General features: G+C 37.4%; 3 protein-coding genes across 4 annotated transcripts in view; all 3 read left to right on the plus strand.

The window, feature by feature from the left end:
* Window positions 1-744: 744 nt before the first annotated feature.
* On the plus strand, window positions 745-7,150 carry LOC139148588 (uncharacterized). Of its 2 annotated transcripts, none has more exons than XM_070720074.1 (5): window positions 745-856; window positions 3,403-3,446; window positions 4,563-4,744; window positions 5,069-5,168; window positions 6,568-7,150. In XM_070720074.1, the coding sequence occupies exons 2-5, from the start codon at window positions 3,416-3,418 to the stop codon at window positions 6,705-6,707; spliced, it is 453 nt and encodes a 150-aa protein (XP_070576175.1). In that variant the 5' UTR covers window positions 745-856; window positions 3,403-3,415; the 3' UTR covers window positions 6,708-7,150. The 2 variants fall into 2 exon arrangements, with proteins under 2 accessions (XP_070576175.1, XP_070576182.1); XM_070720081.1 differs by having other exon boundaries at window positions 763-856; window positions 3,408-3,446.
* A 2,358-nt stretch (window positions 7,151-9,508) lies between these two features.
* Window positions 9,509-14,747, plus strand: LOC139121114 (uncharacterized). The gene is made up of 5 exons (XM_070685764.1): window positions 9,509-10,211; window positions 11,012-11,082; window positions 12,029-12,174; window positions 12,687-12,795; window positions 13,207-14,747. The coding sequence occupies exons 2-5, from the start codon at window positions 11,055-11,057 to the stop codon at window positions 13,332-13,334; spliced, it is 411 nt and encodes a 136-aa protein (XP_070541865.1). The 5' UTR covers window positions 9,509-10,211; window positions 11,012-11,054; the 3' UTR covers window positions 13,335-14,747.
* A 1,803-nt stretch (window positions 14,748-16,550) lies between these two features.
* LOC139121125 (uncharacterized) overlaps window positions 16,551-18,457 on the plus strand; it is a 5,886-nt gene continuing 3,979 nt past the window's right edge. The window contains exons 1-3 of the mRNA XM_070685775.1: window positions 16,551-16,736; window positions 17,394-17,432; window positions 17,934-18,085. Of these exons, the coding sequence (XP_070541876.1) occupies window positions 17,405-17,432; window positions 17,934-18,085 (180 nt within the window). The 5' untranslated portion in view covers window positions 16,551-16,736; window positions 17,394-17,404. The remainder of the gene's footprint in view (window positions 16,737-17,393; window positions 17,433-17,933; window positions 18,086-18,457) is intronic.

Below are 18,457 nucleotides of genomic sequence, written 5' to 3' on the forward strand. Positions count from 1 at the left end.
TGCACAGTGCAGCAACCATAGAGCGTATTGTCGTAAAATAGCTTACCTCATTACGGAGGTCAAAAATTTGGAAAGAAAATGTCTTCTTGCACTCAAAATAGATTTAGATATACTATTCGTTTCAAATCGCAAAGTGTTTACAAAATTTAGCTTGTATATGGAGAGACCTGACAGACGCTACTCTAATTGATTCTATACAAAATAAATTGAATAATATCTAACGAAGTTTGTGGCATATTATCAATGACAATGGCTAACAGGCGTGAAAAAATAAATTACGCCAGTTAAACCACAGACCCTAAAGAAGACTACAATTTTTATCCTTTTTTTGGAAAGGTCGCCCTCAGCGGTTGCCCTTGCCGTGTTTGCAGCGACCTATCTCATCCACATACCGCGAACCCCTTTCCACATTCCTTATCAATACGTATTCTCATTAATATTCTTCCAATTTTTTCCTCTCTTTTTCATAATTTAATTTTTTATACATATTTCATATCTACCAGTGGAGCTGTTCAACTATGAATGGTCGTATTTGAAATCTTTTACGAATTTTGTATGCCAGGTTCACCTTGCGTGTTCACATTCATGATTTGTCCCTGAGACCCGAGTGTTGCCTCGCGCGGATTGTTTACAAATTAAAAAAAACGCTCATGTATTTTTAAGAGATAACATATAAAGATGACACCTCTCTGCCGTCTCTTTTGGTCAAATTTTAACCTATTTATCTCCATCTGTACCGTGTGAGGCCAAGGTGCGACCTTCCGACAAGACAACACCTGGACCGTTGCAAAACTGTGTTTAAGCATAAACCCTACGATTTTACATTTATTTCAGTTTAATTGATACAATCTTACAGGTGAGCAGTTATATTATTCATTTTATTTGCTTGTAGCTTAAAATTCATTTTGTGAATTGGATTATAAGTTCTACGCAAAAGGTTGAATCAACGGGGACGCCACAACTGTTAATTAATTAAACTTTAGAAATATTTAATACGTGACGAAGCTAAAAAAACAACCTTACGTTGGATTTACATGGTATGAGGAACTTTAATATAGGGAAGATGGGCTAGCTTCTAATAATGCGTAACAGAGCGGCCATTTTGTTTTTATCGGGGGAGCAGATTTGATTTGTCATTTCACTAAGTGACTTATCGCGATAATTGCACCGGGCCGGTGTTTATTTTGCAAGTTTTTACTCACTCGTGTCCCAGTTACATGCACTGTAGCTTTTGTGAAGTATGCGTGCAAACTGTGATTACAGATATGGCGTCCGTTATTTCACATTAAACTCGCCTTTTATCAAAATATGACCTTGAAAATTTAGCAATGAAGATTTGATGGCATTGGATAGGTGCCGACCTTCGTTACAGACACGCATTTTTTTATCAGTGAAGAGCGACATCATTTTAACAAATTAAACAGCACTGTAATCGTTTATGAATGAAATTGTGAGATAAACTGTAAAATGGGGTTCAAGGTTTTGTAAATAGTTCACATGTTATATTTACCGTGAACTTTTCGCCTACCGCTCGAAGTCTTCTCCAACAGCATATCAACCGATTACACACATGCAACGATCATAAAATATTAAAATATGATATAACATATTGTGTCCAACGACCATCCGCACCGATTGGTCAGGTTGTAAAGTGACCAAAAGGCAAACTGCAAATAATTAGAGCATCCATGTTGCAAAGTATTTCGCACAGAGAGTTTGTTCAAAGAGGTACACTATGTAACTTGAAATGTTATAACTTACAATTTACGTAATCACTTCAAATCATTAATCAATCAATCAATCAATTAACTGATTTGTAAAGTGCCATTATGTATGCATTGTTCAGAGGCGCTGAACAGTTGTGAAGCAAATGTTTCAGTAAATAAGAAAGTTTTGAGATTCCTTCTGAAGCTGGTGGCTTAAGAGTTCTGTCTTAGTTCAAGAGGAAGTTTATTCCACAATCGAGACTCGGCTCATGAGAATGCTCGGCCACCCTATGATTCAAATTTGTAGCTTGGTTCCTTCATTTGACACTTAGCAGATGAATCCTTGTTTTGAAGTTCGCTACCCTTTCTCTGCCCTGGCACAACATCTGCAGAGCTCACCGCCATGGTTCTATTCGTGTTTCCCTAAAATTGCCATCATTTCTCATTGGTGCAAGACAACAACCATGATCAGCCGTGTGTCCATTGGCCCTCAGGCTAACTGAAGAGTCTGTGCGTATATGTACTTGCTGTTCAAGTTGCAGCGGTGAGAAGAAACTCGAATGATTCGAAACGATTGATTATGTTCACGGCGATCCTACACGTGTTTTGATAGTATTTTCATGCGTAAGATATTTGGAGGGGAGAATTCGCTGCTTTAGGCAAAATTAATGTCATTATCAAAATCGTCGTCTTTGAAAAGACATTTATATCGGTCATAACATGGACGTGCCGTGGTCAGAACGGTGTAATGTGCTCTTCAGGTGGTGAACCACAGACGGCAGTGGAAGTTCTTGGGCCAGGAAAACAGATCGTCTGCCCAACCTAAGAATATCTGTGTGAGCCTTCACCGTTGATGACATCATTCAATGAAAAAGATGAAGTCATTTCCTGTAATAACCGGAAATACAGCCCACGCGTTAAACTATAATCCTCAGCATAGGTTCAGCAAGTTTCCATGTGACACGAACGTCATTAGTAATCATTATTTGAATTCATAATTATTCAAAACCTTCAAAAACCAGAGATTTTGTCCCTTTACGATGGTACGCGCCTCGAAAATGAAAGATTTAAACTTTTCCTGAAACTAATTTCCTCCGAAATCATAAACATTCTCTTTCAAAATGAAGAATTAAAGTCAGGACTCACCATGTAAAGTTTTGGTACTTCAGAAACATTTATTAAAATTTTATAAGTCTCGGTTACCCAGACTTCTCTGCACTTCCGATGCGCTCTCTCTCTCCCGGTTACGCAGCGGAAGTGCAGAGAAGTCTGGGTAACCGAAACTAAAATTTATCTGCATTGCAAATTGAAAATAGCTGCAATCCATATGGAGGGATTTTCGACGGTGAAAACATTAACTAGATATGTTGAGAAAATGATTCTCCTCAAAGCGACGAGCATAGTATTGTGAACATTGACATTTCAACGAACATCTGTCCCCGAGGCGCGTTATACCTTAAATGATGTTTTACCAGTATTTTAAAGGTATACTGTCACCTGTTCCAATTTTGCCACAGTTACCATGGAAAGAGAAAATCTAACCAATCACAGATTTTAAGCGGATGGCCGCTCTTTAAAAACAGCGCCCTCACATGGGCATTTTGAATACCAAGGAACGCCCTTTTGACCATATATGGGCATATTTAGATTACAGGTGACTGTATACCTTTAATGACCCCTTCAATTTCTCTTTCAGTATAGATCTGAAGATGAAGTTCCTGTTGATACTGCTTACTGCAGGTAAATACAACATTTTCTGGATAGAAGAAGTGCAACATAACATTATCGTTTACTTTGAAAGGACACTACACTTTAGTGGTTAAATTCTAATTTAAAATATAAGCTAAGAAAGTGAATATATCATACAGTGTATGTTCATTTAACATTTGACTTAAAAGGTCTAGAAGCCATTATTCAGTTTTAATCATCAGCAGCTTTAAAACACTCAGGTTTTTTCTTTTTGGGCATATTATTTTAGGTGAAAAATTGGCATGTTAAACGATAACCCATTTCTTTGAGTTTTTTTCGGATTGGCGAAATGTTAATTTCTCTTTAAAAATCGATCAAACATGACCTTTTTGCGAGAGGCTAGGGTCAATAATCTACATGTCGAGACTTTTAAAACATGACGGCCGACTAATATGTGTACATTAAGCCAAAGAAAAGTATGATTCTTGCTGGTAACGTCGATTGCAAAGCGTTAAAAAGTTTGAAAAATTGTTGAGCAGTAAATATACCGCAAGACGGTACCTCAGAAATATTTCGCAAATTTGCAAATCAGCATTTGGATTCGGAGGCAGAAACAATCCCTTTCTTTCTTTGCTTGATGGGACAGTAGGTCCAACTTTTGATTACTTTTTTCACTATTTATGTTTTGTATGCCAATCTCAAGTTGTTGTTCTACTCCCATAAGCATGACAGAACACCAACTACTCAGCTTATCAGCAAAGCACCAATAATTGTAATATGCATTGTTATTGTTTACATTTGAATTCTAGTCCGGACTAGATGTCACTTTCCAACAATAACAATGTAGTCTACACATGTATAGGCTGAGTTTGCAAGTTTAACACTGTATATCTCAGCACGCCTTGTATTATTGGGAGTAGAATTCGAAGAAGAAATAATAGTCGATATTAAAAACAAAATTAGTGATAATTCATCGAAACTTACAGCTGGTGGCTGTGATGTCGTTTCTAAGCCGCTTCTCAGAATGAAAAATCAATCAAATATGCCTGAGGAAATTCGGTTTAATTTTGGTTTTGAGTATTATGTAAACATAATACAGTCATGAGCGACCCCTAATCGGATTGCTTTGCTGTTGATAAGGAGTGTTCCGCCTGTCTTCGTTTTCAGTCCTCGTCGTCAAGTCAGCATCAGCATTGGATTGCTTTGTCTGTGCCGACGGATTATTCCACACCGGTCCAGGATCTGATGACATGGAATATGAATGCCGCGATCATTTCAACGATCACAAGTCATTCGAAAAGGAATGCGATGATTTTGAAGGTCCTGACTTCGACAAACCACGCTGTCACGTGAGTACTCTAGAAAACCAGCGACTGCGCCTGTAAAATGCGCACGCAAACCAAAACAGCCATGTAACATAGACGTGAAAACACTACATTACTGAACAAAAACGGCTGTAAATGCCCGCGCGACGTTCCTCTATAACACTGTTGCATACAAAGTTTCTGTTTCTGTTCATCGAAACGTTATTGCACAGTCACAAAGTTATCATAGAGCCCTTGGAATTGCATTCCCGACGATAATTGCTGAAGGGGTTCTGAGTGACTTTCCCAAGATCAAATTTTCTGAAAATTTTTATCATTTTAAAGGTGTACTCGTCGTTATTTTGACAGGAAACATGGAGCACGCTCGCCGATGGCACAGTAAACGGGTTCATTCGTGGTTGCATGGAGGCTTCCAATTGCCACAATAAATGTGAACCTGGTTCACAAGGTGAGGATCAGTTCCTATGAAAGCTGTTTCTCTAAATACGCTTTTATAAACATTTCATCAAAATATGGCTGACAGCGAGACATAAAGAAAGTTAAAGGGACATTAGCTGTAACTGTTGACTAATTTTTTCACTACTCTGTTTCAATGTATCAACTACAGAATTTTACCATAATCCGATCATCATGACCAATGCTCGGTGTCCTGCTTGCCAACACAGCCTGTATATGTGAAATGACCATTGTTATTGTTGATAAATGTATTCTAGTCCGGACCTGAATACAAAATTTAAACAATAACAATGATACTCATATAGGGTATATTTATGAGCTAAATATTAGGAATTCGTCCAAGGTTCAGGGATTCAAACCAGAAACTGCAGATGATACACAGAAACAAACAAAATAAAAAATGACCAAAGTTACAGCTAATGGATCTTTAAGTGATTTAGTCGGTTAATGAGTAAGTCAGACACTAATTGATTCAGTTGATAAGTTGGTAGAGGGTTAGTACGAAAGGAAGTAAGGTAAGTACGTATGGTATACATAGGTATGTAGGTATAGGTTGATTGACAGATAGTACATGTAAGTAGGTAGGTAGGTAAGTAAGTAGGTAGTTGGTTGGCAGATAAGTGCTCATCATGATGTTTTTGTACTAGTATGTAGGTAGGTAGGTAGGTAGGTAGGTAGGTAGGTAGGTAGGTAGGTAGGTAGGTAGGTAGGTAGGTAGGTAGGTAGGTAGGTAGGTAGGTAGGTAGGTAGGTGTAGGTAGGTAGGTAGGTAAGTAGGTAGGTATGTAGGTAGGTAGGTAGGTAGGTAGGTAGGTAGGTAGGTAGGTAGGTAGGTAGGTAGGTAGGTAGGTAGGTAGGTAGGTAGGTAGGTAGGTAGGTAGGTAGGTAGGTAGGTAGGTAGGTAGGTAGGTAAGTAGGTAGGTATGTAGGTAGGTAGGTAGGTAGGTAGGTAGTAGGTAGGTAGGTAGGTAGGTAGGTAGGTAGGTAGGTAGGTAGGTAGGTAGGTAGGTAGGTAGGTAGGTAGGTAGGTAGGTAGGTAGTTAGGTATGTAGGTAGGTAGGTAGGTAGGTAGGTAGGTAGGTAGGTAGGTAAGTAGGTAGGTATGTAGGTAGGTAGGTAGGTAGGTAGGTAGGTAGGTAGGTAGGTAGGTAGGTAGGTAGGTAGGTATTTGTAGGTAGGTACATACGTATTTTTAGGTTGGTAGGTTGTTAGGTGGGAGGGAGGGGGTAAATATGTGTCCTTTGGGGTACGGTGTACATGATAACGTACGAGTATTGGTAAAGTATTCGATATGTAGCCGAAAATGTGTCCTTTTTTAAAATAACGTTGTATTTCGTTTTTTGTTATACCATTAAGGCGAATGATTAATTCTCAATTAATCTAACATTTCAGATAACACAATTTGTAACTATTGCTGTGATGAAGACTATTGTAATTCTGGTTACCACAAAAATGGAGTGGGCAAGGCGAAGACTGGAGCCGTGTTCTATGTCGTCCTTGTCGCGATATTTTGGAGAATATATGCTGTTTAGACATTCAACGTAAGTTCGGGCAGATATTTTCCCGAAAGACTTTTATTAGTAAACAAAAGACAGCTAGATATACAGCGAACATGCAGACAACCCTATTCATTGATAATCAGAATGGATGTACATTTCGGTAAATAAAGATGCAACATTACAACCTGTATTTATAACGTTTTATATTCGATGACGTCATTTTGTTTTGTTTTTACGGAGAGGGGTAACTAAGACACCAAAGTTTGAATGTCGATTAAAGTTTCTTACGGAAAGTTTGAGCAAAACTTTAACACTTTCAATTTCAAGGGGAGTACAACTTTAAAGGCCGTGGTGAGTAATGTAAGATGCGATTGCAGTCGTTTGTCGCCTTGGTGATTATTTCAACTTCTTTGCCTCTGTCACATGTAACCTTACTTAGTATACCGTAAAGTTAATAAACAAAAACAAACAAAATACTTTTCTTCTGTTTTCTTTACGTTTGTGTGTTTGTTTGTGTGTTTGTTTGTTTATGCCTCCTCTGAGAGGTTATTACGTCAAATGTTGGTAGCCAAAACATGCAGGTCGGCTATCTGACATCCCCAATGTCAAATGGTTCCTCCCCAGGCCGCCAGATGACATCATAGTTCTCTGGTCATTGCTCGAAAGTTAATTTCGGAATAGCCCAATAGCCATGTCATACTGTATGATACGGATGGCGTCAATGTTATCATAATTTAATGAGCATTTACCGTATTTTTCCGACCTCAGCATAAAAACAGCGGCACGTTTGTTTGTCGAACCATATGAACGACTGTGTATGTGACCAGATGAATAGAAATGTCGCCGGGAATACAAGCGAGCATCGTCGACAAACATCCCACTTTGAAACGGAAATACTCACCCAAGGGATTGATCGCCGATAATGAACTTGTATTCTATCGTCTGACAAGAAAGACGGAACTTCAAGTAAACCCACTTTGTCTTTTCGTTTGTACAAATTGATATTGACAGCGTTCTAAATTCACTGAATTTTACCATAAGCAAATTTATTTCCATGTACGAACTTTTTACACATGAGATCATGCAGTTTTCAACTTTTTTAACAAAAAAAAATTCACTGTGTTGAGAGTCTAACACTGGAGAAGTGAATTTTCACATGAAGTGACCCTTCATAGCCCTGGCTGCCAAATAAAGGATAATTCCACAACCATCCAAATCATTTCATTTATTGTCCTTTTCCAAGTAGAATCCGACTAAGGACAGATATTTGGACTCTCAAATCATTTTTGTACTTTTTTACAATCGTTTGCTGGTCTAATATTTTATGTGGACTCATTTAAAAGTTTGTGAGGTATATGAAGTCGTCACCGTCTTGTTTTGCGTGAAAATCAGAGATTTAATTTTCTCAATAGAGTTAATAAGACGATGGCGGCCATTTTGATTTTCAGATGTCAGCAACTTTATACGTGTAATAATGTTGTCGTTATTCAGGTGTCACGTTTGTGCCGTCACCCCTGATTTGTTTTGCTTGATTTTGAAGGACAATGGTTTACAGCTATCTTGAGGGGACAATAACTTTACACACGTTCGTTCTGAACTGTGGCGATGGTATTCGCCTTATGTAAATACATTTCACAACATTGTTATCGGTGATTTATTACGTTTATTACGTCACTTCCATCTGAGCAGGAAGTCACCCACGCGTGGAAGTCACCCTACCTCAGAGAACCAGTGTAGTCTGGGGTCAAAATACGTGACTTCCGGTGAAGAAGAATGACAAATCATCATTACAAACACAGCATCCTGTGCAAAGATAACAATGACCATTATATTCCGTAAAAATATCATCTTCATTAAATTTAAACTGAATCACAATACGTTGTAGTTTGTTGTCAATTTCAGTGTTTCAACTATTGTGTATTTCTGTATTAAGTGTATCATATACGAATTACCTAATATTCAAATTTGAATTCTAAAACAATCTTTCTCGACCTATTTACATGAGCAACTCTGTGATTGTCTATCTCCAATTTTGTATGTCTATAAAATATCAATTTATCTACCATTCACGTGCTTGTATGTCTGTACCAATATATCTGCCAGTCTGTCTGTCTGTCTGTCTGTCTAATGTGTCTGTCTACTCACCTTTCTGAAAGTCAACCTGTCTTCTTTGACCGTATGTCTACCTTTTGTATGTATTTCTGTTTTTTGTCTCCGCCTGTCTTTCTGTCTGTTTGTCTGCCTGTCTCTGTATATGTTCTGCCTGTCTCTGTATATGTCTTTATGTTTTTTACCTGTAAAAACTCTTCGGGCAAATCGAGATTCTGTGATCTGACGTTGTCGGAAGTTCGTCTTCTGCAGGTGCGCCCCTTCCTCAGGGATAGACTACGTTGTACTTTAGTTTGACCTATAAGTAACAGTTATTCGTATGATGAACATAATTCAGTCGTTAAAGTAGTATGCGGCTCGCAAGTGAAAAACTTCAACTTTTGCTCAAACTTTCCTCTCGAAAACATTCAACCATTCTCTCCAAAATTAAGAATAAAAATCGAGGGTCACCGTGCAAATTTTGGTACTAAAGAAACAAATTACCTTTAATGTACAGATATTTGAAATTCAAAATGGCCGCCATCCCTGTGTTAACTCTATAGGGAAAAATACAATTTTTGATTTTCAAAAAATAAGACGGTGAAAACTTAGCTCCAAGGGCTTCAAAAAGAGATCACGAAAATGGTAGATCAAAGGTATAATACATGTAATTGTAAATATTTGAGGGTCTGAATGTGAGGCGTATTATATTCTGCTTTAATATTTGACCAACATTTGACCCATATGTATTTGTTATTTACACGGTGTCAGGGATCATAGAATGAAGATAACATACTATAGTTGATATGCAACGGAGACCAGGTGTGCCTGTTACAGAAAGGGTCAATGGCAGACATCTAGTAATTACCGTGTCCAAAGTGTAGCCGAGTTTATGCTTCTACCTCAGTTGTCCAATGCTCGTTCGTCGAATATTTGAAGAGAATTGAATGTAGCTACATTGAAGATTGTGATATAGGTGTCAACGATTTTGCCTTTGTGTATCTTTTCTGTGTCATTGTGTCGTTTCCTGTCATCGACGACTTCAATTTTGATGAAGTATGATTTATCTCGACTCACGCTCAGTACCTGACATTTACAGGATATTGCCGCTTTTCGGTCCTTTGGTTTTTCAAACTTAGCAAATTTTGTAGGTTGGTGTATGGGTGGTGTAATTTTCAAACCATAAATGGTAAAATTTCGTCATAAGGACAACTTGGTGACGTGGTGTATGACCCTTGGACTTTTTTGTCGGTGTAACCTCCATTTTGCGCCATTACGATTAATAAGTGATGTTATCTATCTGCGTAAGGGAGTGCCCTGGATAAAAGATCATTCTTCAGTGAGACATCTTCACAGGTTCATCTGATCGTCTGCTAGTGAACAGAGTTTATCCCAGAGTCCCGGAACACAAACAGACTGCTCTCCGCGGATTGAACTGTGGCAAACAAGGTAAGCTTCAATTTATGATCGCATTGTATGTGTGATCGTGCGAACAAATACCATATGTTATAATTGAGGTGACGAGAGCTGGAAGAGATCCCAAACGAATTCGCTGTGGAATAAGGGTGATCATTTGCAAAAGCCTGTCCTGTCGTTTACGAATATAGTATGATTTCTTTGGGATATCTGGCGATAAAAATATCTGCGGATGGCTTTTTTCCTTAAGCTCATATTCATTATGATATATGGTGTATCACTATGATTTACGACTACGTTTATGTAGTGGTAGGAAATTCAGAACCATATCATTAATGCGTCCTACGAATGGTAAGCATATTGTTTCTGATCGCGGTGCCGCCATTTTGAAACTGGCGGGAAACGGCGGTTGGTGCAGATATCGTTCGTGCGTTATACATTTTCTTTTGTCAAGCAGATCCATCGACAATCTTGACTGAAGAAATGATTTAATAGAACGTACATTTTGAATGTTTAGCTTTGAATGTGAACCATGACCGCCCACGGTCCTTACATTAGTTACTTATCCGAATACGTAGAATGTTTGATAGAGAATTTCGGCCTTCTAGTTAATAACTTTAAAGCATATTTTCGTTAACAGTAGCTCTACCTTGTTTGTATGGTAAAGGGACGGCGATGTGTTCTTCTGGTCATTCAAATTGAACGTGAACAAAACTATCTTGTTAAATTCCATTATCTTTGATTGCGCATGCTCAGAGTGGTAGTATTGAATCTGTAGTGAGAAGAATTTATCCCCGGCATCTCATTTTCCTCCATTTCTTTCTTGTTTTCAGTTTGCTATAAAAATAAAAAAGCTCCAAATCACGGACAATAGCCATGAAGTTGTTCATAGTACTTGTTGCAGGTAAGGAAACATAGCATTGCTATATAGCACTGGAATTATCAATCTAACAATATAAGCTTAAAGTTTAACCCGAATTATTGCAGATATCTGACGCAGACTGGTACAATACTGTTGGGGTTTGCTTAATTAATCTACAAACGCTGACAACAATATGCTTGTCATGCATTCTGACAACACTGCCATGTTTTGTACGTTCTGTTCCGTTGGTATTTAGAACACAGTGTTGTCGTCTGCCATCCTGTTGAAATGTATTAGTCAGCCATAGTACAGGGTGTGCCTACAATACGGCCGCACATACCACACGTCTGAACACATATTTTATTTAGCTTGTCTTAGGTTATTTTTATGCGCTTTGGTTTATTCGTTTTTATTGTTTGTTTTTTCATTTGTTTGTTTTGATTTTTGCTTTGTTTTTTTCTCGCAAACAGTGTCTTAAAGCCGTTACACACTGACATGACCAACACAATGTTGAAAAGTATTTTAATGTTTAACGGATTGGTCAAGCTAAACAGCATATACTGATCATACAGCTAAATATGACCTGAGTAAACGAAATAAAACAACAAACGGGTTGCGTTAAAATCACCCGATAACAGACAAAAGAATCGACTTTATTCGAACTTTTTCCTTTCTTAAATTGTATCTAGCAATTGTGAAATATTTCTATTCATGATTGATATAGAGCGTTTTAACTCTTTAAACTCTTTGAGCGCCAACGCCAATTTTTCTTTCCTTTACAAAATATATATCCTAGTCAATTATCCTCAGATTTTGCCCAAGTTTTGATAAAAAAACTGTAGCAAACAAAATATGATGTCCATTTGGTCCAAAATTATCAAAATATCTCAGAAAAATTCATAAAATTGTCAAAATGTGGCAGTAAAATTTTGGAGGGAAAACTGACAGCACTCAAAGGGTTAATTTGTTCCATATGTTCTCTTTCCAGTATCAAGTCTTTACACAGTCAGCGCCCTGAACTGTTACAAATGTATGTCAGTACTTGGAGAACCCTCAGACTGCCAGTTTGGTTTTGATACCAACCCAAACTATAAGACTACATGCTCGGCCTTTATAGATGACCCTAGATGTTATGTAAGTTTTTGTTGTTGTTGTTGTTGTTGTGGTTGTTGTTGTTGTTGTTTATTAATTACTTGTGGTGCTGATGATGTAATGTTTACTGTAATTTTTTTTTCTCATGCCGTCAAAGTCATTGCAATTCGTTTAAGTTAAGTAGTGACCTTTTCTTGGCAAGGAAAATGTCAAAAGTGCAGAACTTTAAAACAAGTAACAATTGAAATAAATTATCAATATGCAAACAATATCCTACAAGACTCTTTAAGTTTCCACGCTTTTTAGAGTAACTTTTTTACGTAACTTCGAATTCCTTCGCTTCGCATGTAAACAAGTTTTTCGTGCCCGACTATCGATATTTCGTTGTCATGGCGATTTGCATGACATATTGGATGAAAATCTAATAAGAGTTGATAATAGGCAATCATGTTCGTTTTCACTTTCAAGGGAGGATAATATCTTTATGGGCGAGTATTGAAATTAAAACACCCACTTTGAGCTCTAAAGATTGTAATGTTTCGTTGAAAATACAGGTCGAGTTCATCGTGTCTGAAGACGGTTCCATTGTCAGATTTGAACGTGGATGTATGGATGAAGATGATTGCGAAGATGACTGCGATGAAGAACGAAAAGGAATTTATCGTGAGTATTTTCAAACGTCAAAAAAGTGACACAAAGAGGGCGCACTTTCAGACGTCATCGAATCCAGAGTTCAGACGTCATGACCACAACATGTCACGTGCTCTTACTATGATTCCACCGGTCCAACAAACCTGTCAGTATTTGTACCCATGTATGATGGATATTGTATATCAGGCAAGCAAACCAGACAGAAAAAAACCTGAACTTGCATTGCGACTGGTCTCGGTGCCACCAAATATTTACTGATTTTTTTCACGTCTAGCTTCAAAAAGCTATATATCGGTTCACTCACATTTCTGACCAGGAAAAATTTACTTCTTTTTCACAAATAAAATGTACAATTCTCTACAGATTTCAAATTTCCATCATATGCAAAAGTGTTGACCATTTTTTCTGTTTTTTTTTCTTCAGACGTAAAGGAGTGTAACCAGTGTTGCAAAGGAAATTTCTGTAACACCAGTAGCCATGGCAACAAGATGAGACTTCCGTCAGCTGTCTTCATCACTGCAATATCCGTGTTGGCTTTCATCATATTGTAAATCTGCGACAGTCTGTCCGCAAGTGGCGCAATAGCGATGAGTACTTCAAAGTTTTAAAGAAATAGGTTTCGTAACCTACGCCGATATACAACTCGCGGATTGATAGAATGTGTGTTCACTTTTCTGAGAATTGCGTTCAGGGCAATGTGCCCTTCTTGATTTGTAATTAGGGCTCTCATGATGAACGTAGATCTAAAAGGAATCAATTCTTTGGTTTATTTAGTGGACTTTTGGCGAACGGAATGGTATGTACATGTACTGTGTTTACTTGCTGAAACAGCAGCATCGTAAAATTAGGTTTTTTACCCGACCAGTCAAAAACTTATTTGTATATTATGTAACGCCGAGTCCAGTGTGACAACATGCCAATAACGGCCAACATATGATACTAATCATGATCTGCTACAGTAAAAAATAACTACTGAGTGTCCTAAAATGACTCAAGATTTTAAAATTAAATCAGACTTTCAAATTATTGCATAAATCATGCAGAATTCATAAACTGATCTTAATGGTAATGATCATTTTTTGCTCTGTGCGATGACAATATTTTTCAATAAGTCAAGATGGCGTTCGCTTTTTTCTTTAAATGCATCATTTTACTACCATTGTGCAGTCTGCTTGCCTTTGTCGTCAAAGGTCATAATGTCTACAGAAAAAGGCAAAGAAATAGTATTTCTATCTGTAACTCTTCAAACAAGCATGGAATCATGGAATGACAATGCATTTTTAAAATTTGAACAAAGCGAATAGCTTCATACAAACAGCTTGGTACATTAACATATTATCTGGTATGAGATTACACAGCAATCCTTTCATACCACCTTTTTGATGTAAATGCATTCAATGCATATTAACAATAGTCCTATAACATTTTGCCTTGTTGTTCAGACATATTAGGATGCCTCTATTCACTTTCCCCTGAACAGGACGATTTTCCTTTCTTTGTAACCGAATCTAATCTACCGATTTGTACTATGGCATGAAAAATCTTTCATTCCAAACTATTTTGTGCCTTTCAGTCTACTGTTTTATCGTCATGGTGAACCCAAGTGTATATTGATGCAATTTTGTATTTTATATATTTTGTTAATTTTTTCTTTATTTTATTCCTTTGGCTGCCACTGTTACATTCTATATTACCCTCTTTATTGTACATCATATTTTATTATACCTGTACCCGTATTATTGGCACACCTGTTCTTAAACTTTGACACATAATTTTGTGAATATTCGTAGAAAAATTTATCACAACTTGACTGTTGTATATACATTACATTTTATTTTTGAAAAAGGTGGCTTCGGTTTTATGTGTTTACTATGTCTGACTAAAACACAGAAGTGTAAAGTTTATTTTTTATTTAGAGTTTATCACCGCAAGGTATTTGAATAATAAATCTGCCGTTTAAAATATCCTGACTAATGTTTCGTAAACAGTATACTAGTGGTGTTTTTGCTGTTGTTGTTTTTAATTTGACCCACCTGTTATGAATCGTTGCGCGTGAATGTAATGATAGGACAACAAATCGCACTGTTCGGTAATATTAGGTGTTTGTAAGGGGGTTTGTGACCGGCGGGCAGGCCTTTTATGTTCCTTCGCACTTGCACGTGCGTAACGCCGGACTGGGCTGGCAATTTCGTAGCATCATCAGCAAACGGTGAAATGGCATCCTTTTGATTAGCGGACCAGTTAGGGAAAGGTAGGGCGTGAGGATGGGTGGGGAGTACCTTGGATTTGGCGTCGGTTGTTTTCGGAAATTCTCCAAAAGGGAGGCATTGTCATTTTGTGAGGAGAGGATGGGAGCTTTTGAAGTGGGAAAAGGGCAATTTAAGAGGAAATTTGTGGCGGAACGAAGAGAGAACGAAACACTAGTTGGCGAGAGGGAAATTTCAAATAGTAGCGGGGGTGCATTTGTGAACAGTTTCAACTTCACCCTCCATGTTTTGTTTTTTTAAAGAAACTCCGAACTGTGTTGACGTGTAAAAGTATCCAATTATAATTGTTACAATTTCTCGAAATCAGCTGTTTAGCTACCCCCAATTTCATGTTTTTATTTATTTGTCTGTACAGTAAGGTGTATGGACGAGCCTTTATCCAAATACCAATCAATCATGAAAGATCGCCACTTGATGGAATCCTCTTTACTCATTAAAAACGAATTCTATAAATGTCTATAATAGTTGAAGCCATGACAGGATAGGATAATACTAAAAATTAATGTAGCCCCTTGAATCCATTTGTGACGTTCAAAAGCATCTCATAATATGTCCCGGATGTAAGTTTTCTCGTACAAGATAGTGTTCAACTGACGTTTGAAAGTGTTAATACACAGTGTCAAATGTGAGTTGAAAGTCGATTCCATTTGACGGCGGAGTCACATGATTCACAAAGAGATGTACGCCTCCTATATGGAATAAATACTTCTGTGTTTGGGATAAATACACCTGTGCTTTGTAAGGGGATAGGAGAAGAACCATTGCCGTTGCAAAGAATATGATATAATCCAGTTAAGAAATTGACATAGATTTTTCTCATACAGATTTGAGATATGACAAAGCGGTAGCGTTATTTGCATGACCTAAGCTTAGTGCCCATGGTTACAGACAAATTGACAGTTTATGCACTTTGAGTGAATGTTAATGACATTACAAATATTGATCATGACTATCATTTCCTCTGAGTAATTATCCTGTCTTTGATTATTTATTTCACTTGTTGTTTACTACATTTAGGAAACTGCTGCCTACATGAAGACATGTCAACCAAGTAATTTTATCTGATTCACTCATTACCCAATTTTTGATATAAACAGGATCATTTGTTTGGATTGTTGTTATTTGTGCCGTGATTGGTAATTCGACAAGAGTTCAATAGTCTTCACCGTTTGGAAGCACATCAATTTGGGGTCAGGCAGATCACTAGGTAAAATGTAAACAGCGGTTGACATTTTGTCACCGAAATCTGTTAATTTTTCACTTCATGATGCGGTCGCCATTCTGTACAGAGTGTTGACTGTGCAGGTTTTCAACCGTCACTGATATGTCACTGCAAATTGTAGCTATGGCGTATGTCAAAGGTCAAAGATGGCCGCCATTTGTGAACCTAGAAGTGCACGGTTCATTCTACACTGAATTCTTCTGTTTAAAAAGCAGCTTCTCTTCGGCCTCGTACGATAAGTTCTGGATTTTTAAATTTTTTTAATCATTCACGAGGAAGCAAGGTTACCACACAGACTGATGCCGTCGCTGTATCGCTGCCTTGGAAGTCGGCGGTATTTCAAAATTAAAAATTAACAGACAAACCCGATAAAAGTATCAGACGAAAGGTCTTCCTCATCTGCTCGTATCAGATACCACAGTTCCAACAACATTTTATGGTTTCTTAAAGTTTTGTCACACTAGGTGAGTAGACTATACAAAATTTTGTAGATAATGTGTAAAGGTATGGGTAGTAAGAATTTCACAAGCCATATCTCTTTGTCTCTGAATTTAACGACATCATCTTTCAGGACATTGGAAATTTTACCTTTGACCTTCCAGTAGACAGGGACTGTACGCAGAGGCGCCATAACACTTGAAATCAAAGGCCTGCCATTGCTGTTATTGATAATATAAACACAACTAGATTGACGAATTATTCAAAAAGAAAGCCAAAATGAGCCAAAAGCTTGCATTGACACGAGAATAATTTAACAAGTTGACAATCAATGTTATGTGAAACGCTAACATGCATGTGATTTATGTAGTCTATCCAGCGCCGTTCCTCAAACATTCCAGCCTGCTCGTTCATGTTTTTACACATTACATGTATGCTAATATCACATTAACTCAGTCTTTCGCTATGAACCCTTATGTTTATTGAAAAGACCTTTTTATATTGATAACGAAATCATACTGTGTTTCTGAAAAAAATTACAACGAATCAGAATAATAAGTGGTTAATGACAACACCTGTATAGGCCTAACATATTCCTGAGTTTCTTATTAAATTAAAATTTTATTTTGTCCTGTAAATGTGTGTTCAAACTGATTTCTTGTTTACTTGTTTGATGTCGATAGGTGATGAAGAGATGCTGAAGGCTATAATCCTCTGTTTAGGTTGGTAATAGTTGCTTTTTTGAGTTGAGTAGTTGCTGTTGTAGCTATGCCAGAGAGAGAGAGAGAGAGAGAGAGAGAGGGACTACAAACATCGACTGTGACATGTATTTATACGGCGCAATTTTAGGCCAATCATTACTCTCAATCGATAAAACATCACTATCAGTCCATGCAAGCGATGCTCGTTCATACACAAATGCATTTATTTGAGAATAATATTTCGGGTATGTAATTGAGGTGATCTTCTCGGTGGCGAGGACGATGGTGTTGGTTGTTGGTATACTCCGCTGTGCAAAATTACACTCTACAATACGCATTTCGGATATTTTTCGTATTATAGCAAATAAATCGAATGATGGCAATAGATTTGAACAGTTTGCCACCTCAGATTTTATATTTGATTTGGCACAAATATCGCATTTTTTAAATTTATGGTAAATGAATGTACTTGTTTCTTTGCAACTATCGATGGATCGTGACTCTGTGCTTTGATTCCTAAAGCTTTCAGTGTCAATGCGATCCACGTGGAGGGTTTGAACTGCTACACTTGCCGTAGCATTGGCGGTGTGCCGGATGACTGTGAGGAAGGATACGATGAAAATCCAAGTTACAAACAGATATGTCCGGAAATAATGGCCTACCCAAAGTGTTACGTAAGTCTAGATATATTCATCAAACCTTGTCAAAAATTCATGTGTTCATCACTGTAACAGTAGAAATAAATACCAAATTTCCAACGCCATTGCTATCCGTTTAGATATCATGCATCTGTACTTTCAAGGACTTTCAATAGCTGCTTTACATTTTAATGACTTAGCTATGACATATTTATCTGACCATGATATTTTAAGTTGACTTTTGTTGATCCCTCTGTGGGTTTACTTTTATCGAGTTATTTTCCATTTTGTCGTATTCTGTATTTCTTTGTGGTATTTTAAGTATTGTCATTTTGCATGCATTTTATCTTTTTTCAGTTCCCGTTTATGGTTTTTCTTTTTTTTTACTTCATTGTACTCTATATTCAA

This window comes from Ptychodera flava, chromosome 2 (genome assembly GCF_041260155.1).
Source record: "Ptychodera flava strain L36383 chromosome 2, AS_Pfla_20210202, whole genome shotgun sequence".
Classification (NCBI taxonomy): domain Eukaryota; kingdom Metazoa; phylum Hemichordata; class Enteropneusta; family Ptychoderidae; genus Ptychodera; species Ptychodera flava.

What these genes read in the sequence shown, in the direction of transcription:
- LOC139148588 (XM_070720074.1), top strand. Translation starts at nt 3,416, where the DNA reads ATGAAGTTCCTGTTGATACTGCTTACTGCAG. An exon ending in GTTGATACTGCTTACTGCAG is followed by an intron (nt 3,447 to 4,562) that starts GTAAATACAACA and finishes CTTCGTTTTCAG; the next exon opens with TCCTCGTCGTCAAGTCAGCA. An exon ending in TCGACAAACCACGCTGTCAC is followed by an intron (nt 4,745 to 5,068) that starts GTGAGTACTCTA and finishes TTATTTTGACAG; the next exon opens with GAAACATGGAGCACGCTCGC.
- LOC139121114 (XM_070685764.1), top strand. Translation starts at nt 11,055, where the DNA reads ATGAAGTTGTTCATAGTACTTGTTGCAG. An exon ending in TAGATGACCCTAGATGTTAT is followed by an intron (nt 12,175 to 12,686) that starts GTAAGTTTTTGT and finishes TTGAAAATACAG; the next exon opens with GTCGAGTTCATCGTGTCTGA. An exon ending in AGAACGAAAAGGAATTTATC is followed by an intron (nt 12,796 to 13,206) that starts GTGAGTATTTTC and finishes TTTTTTCTTCAG; the next exon opens with ACGTAAAGGAGTGTAACCAG.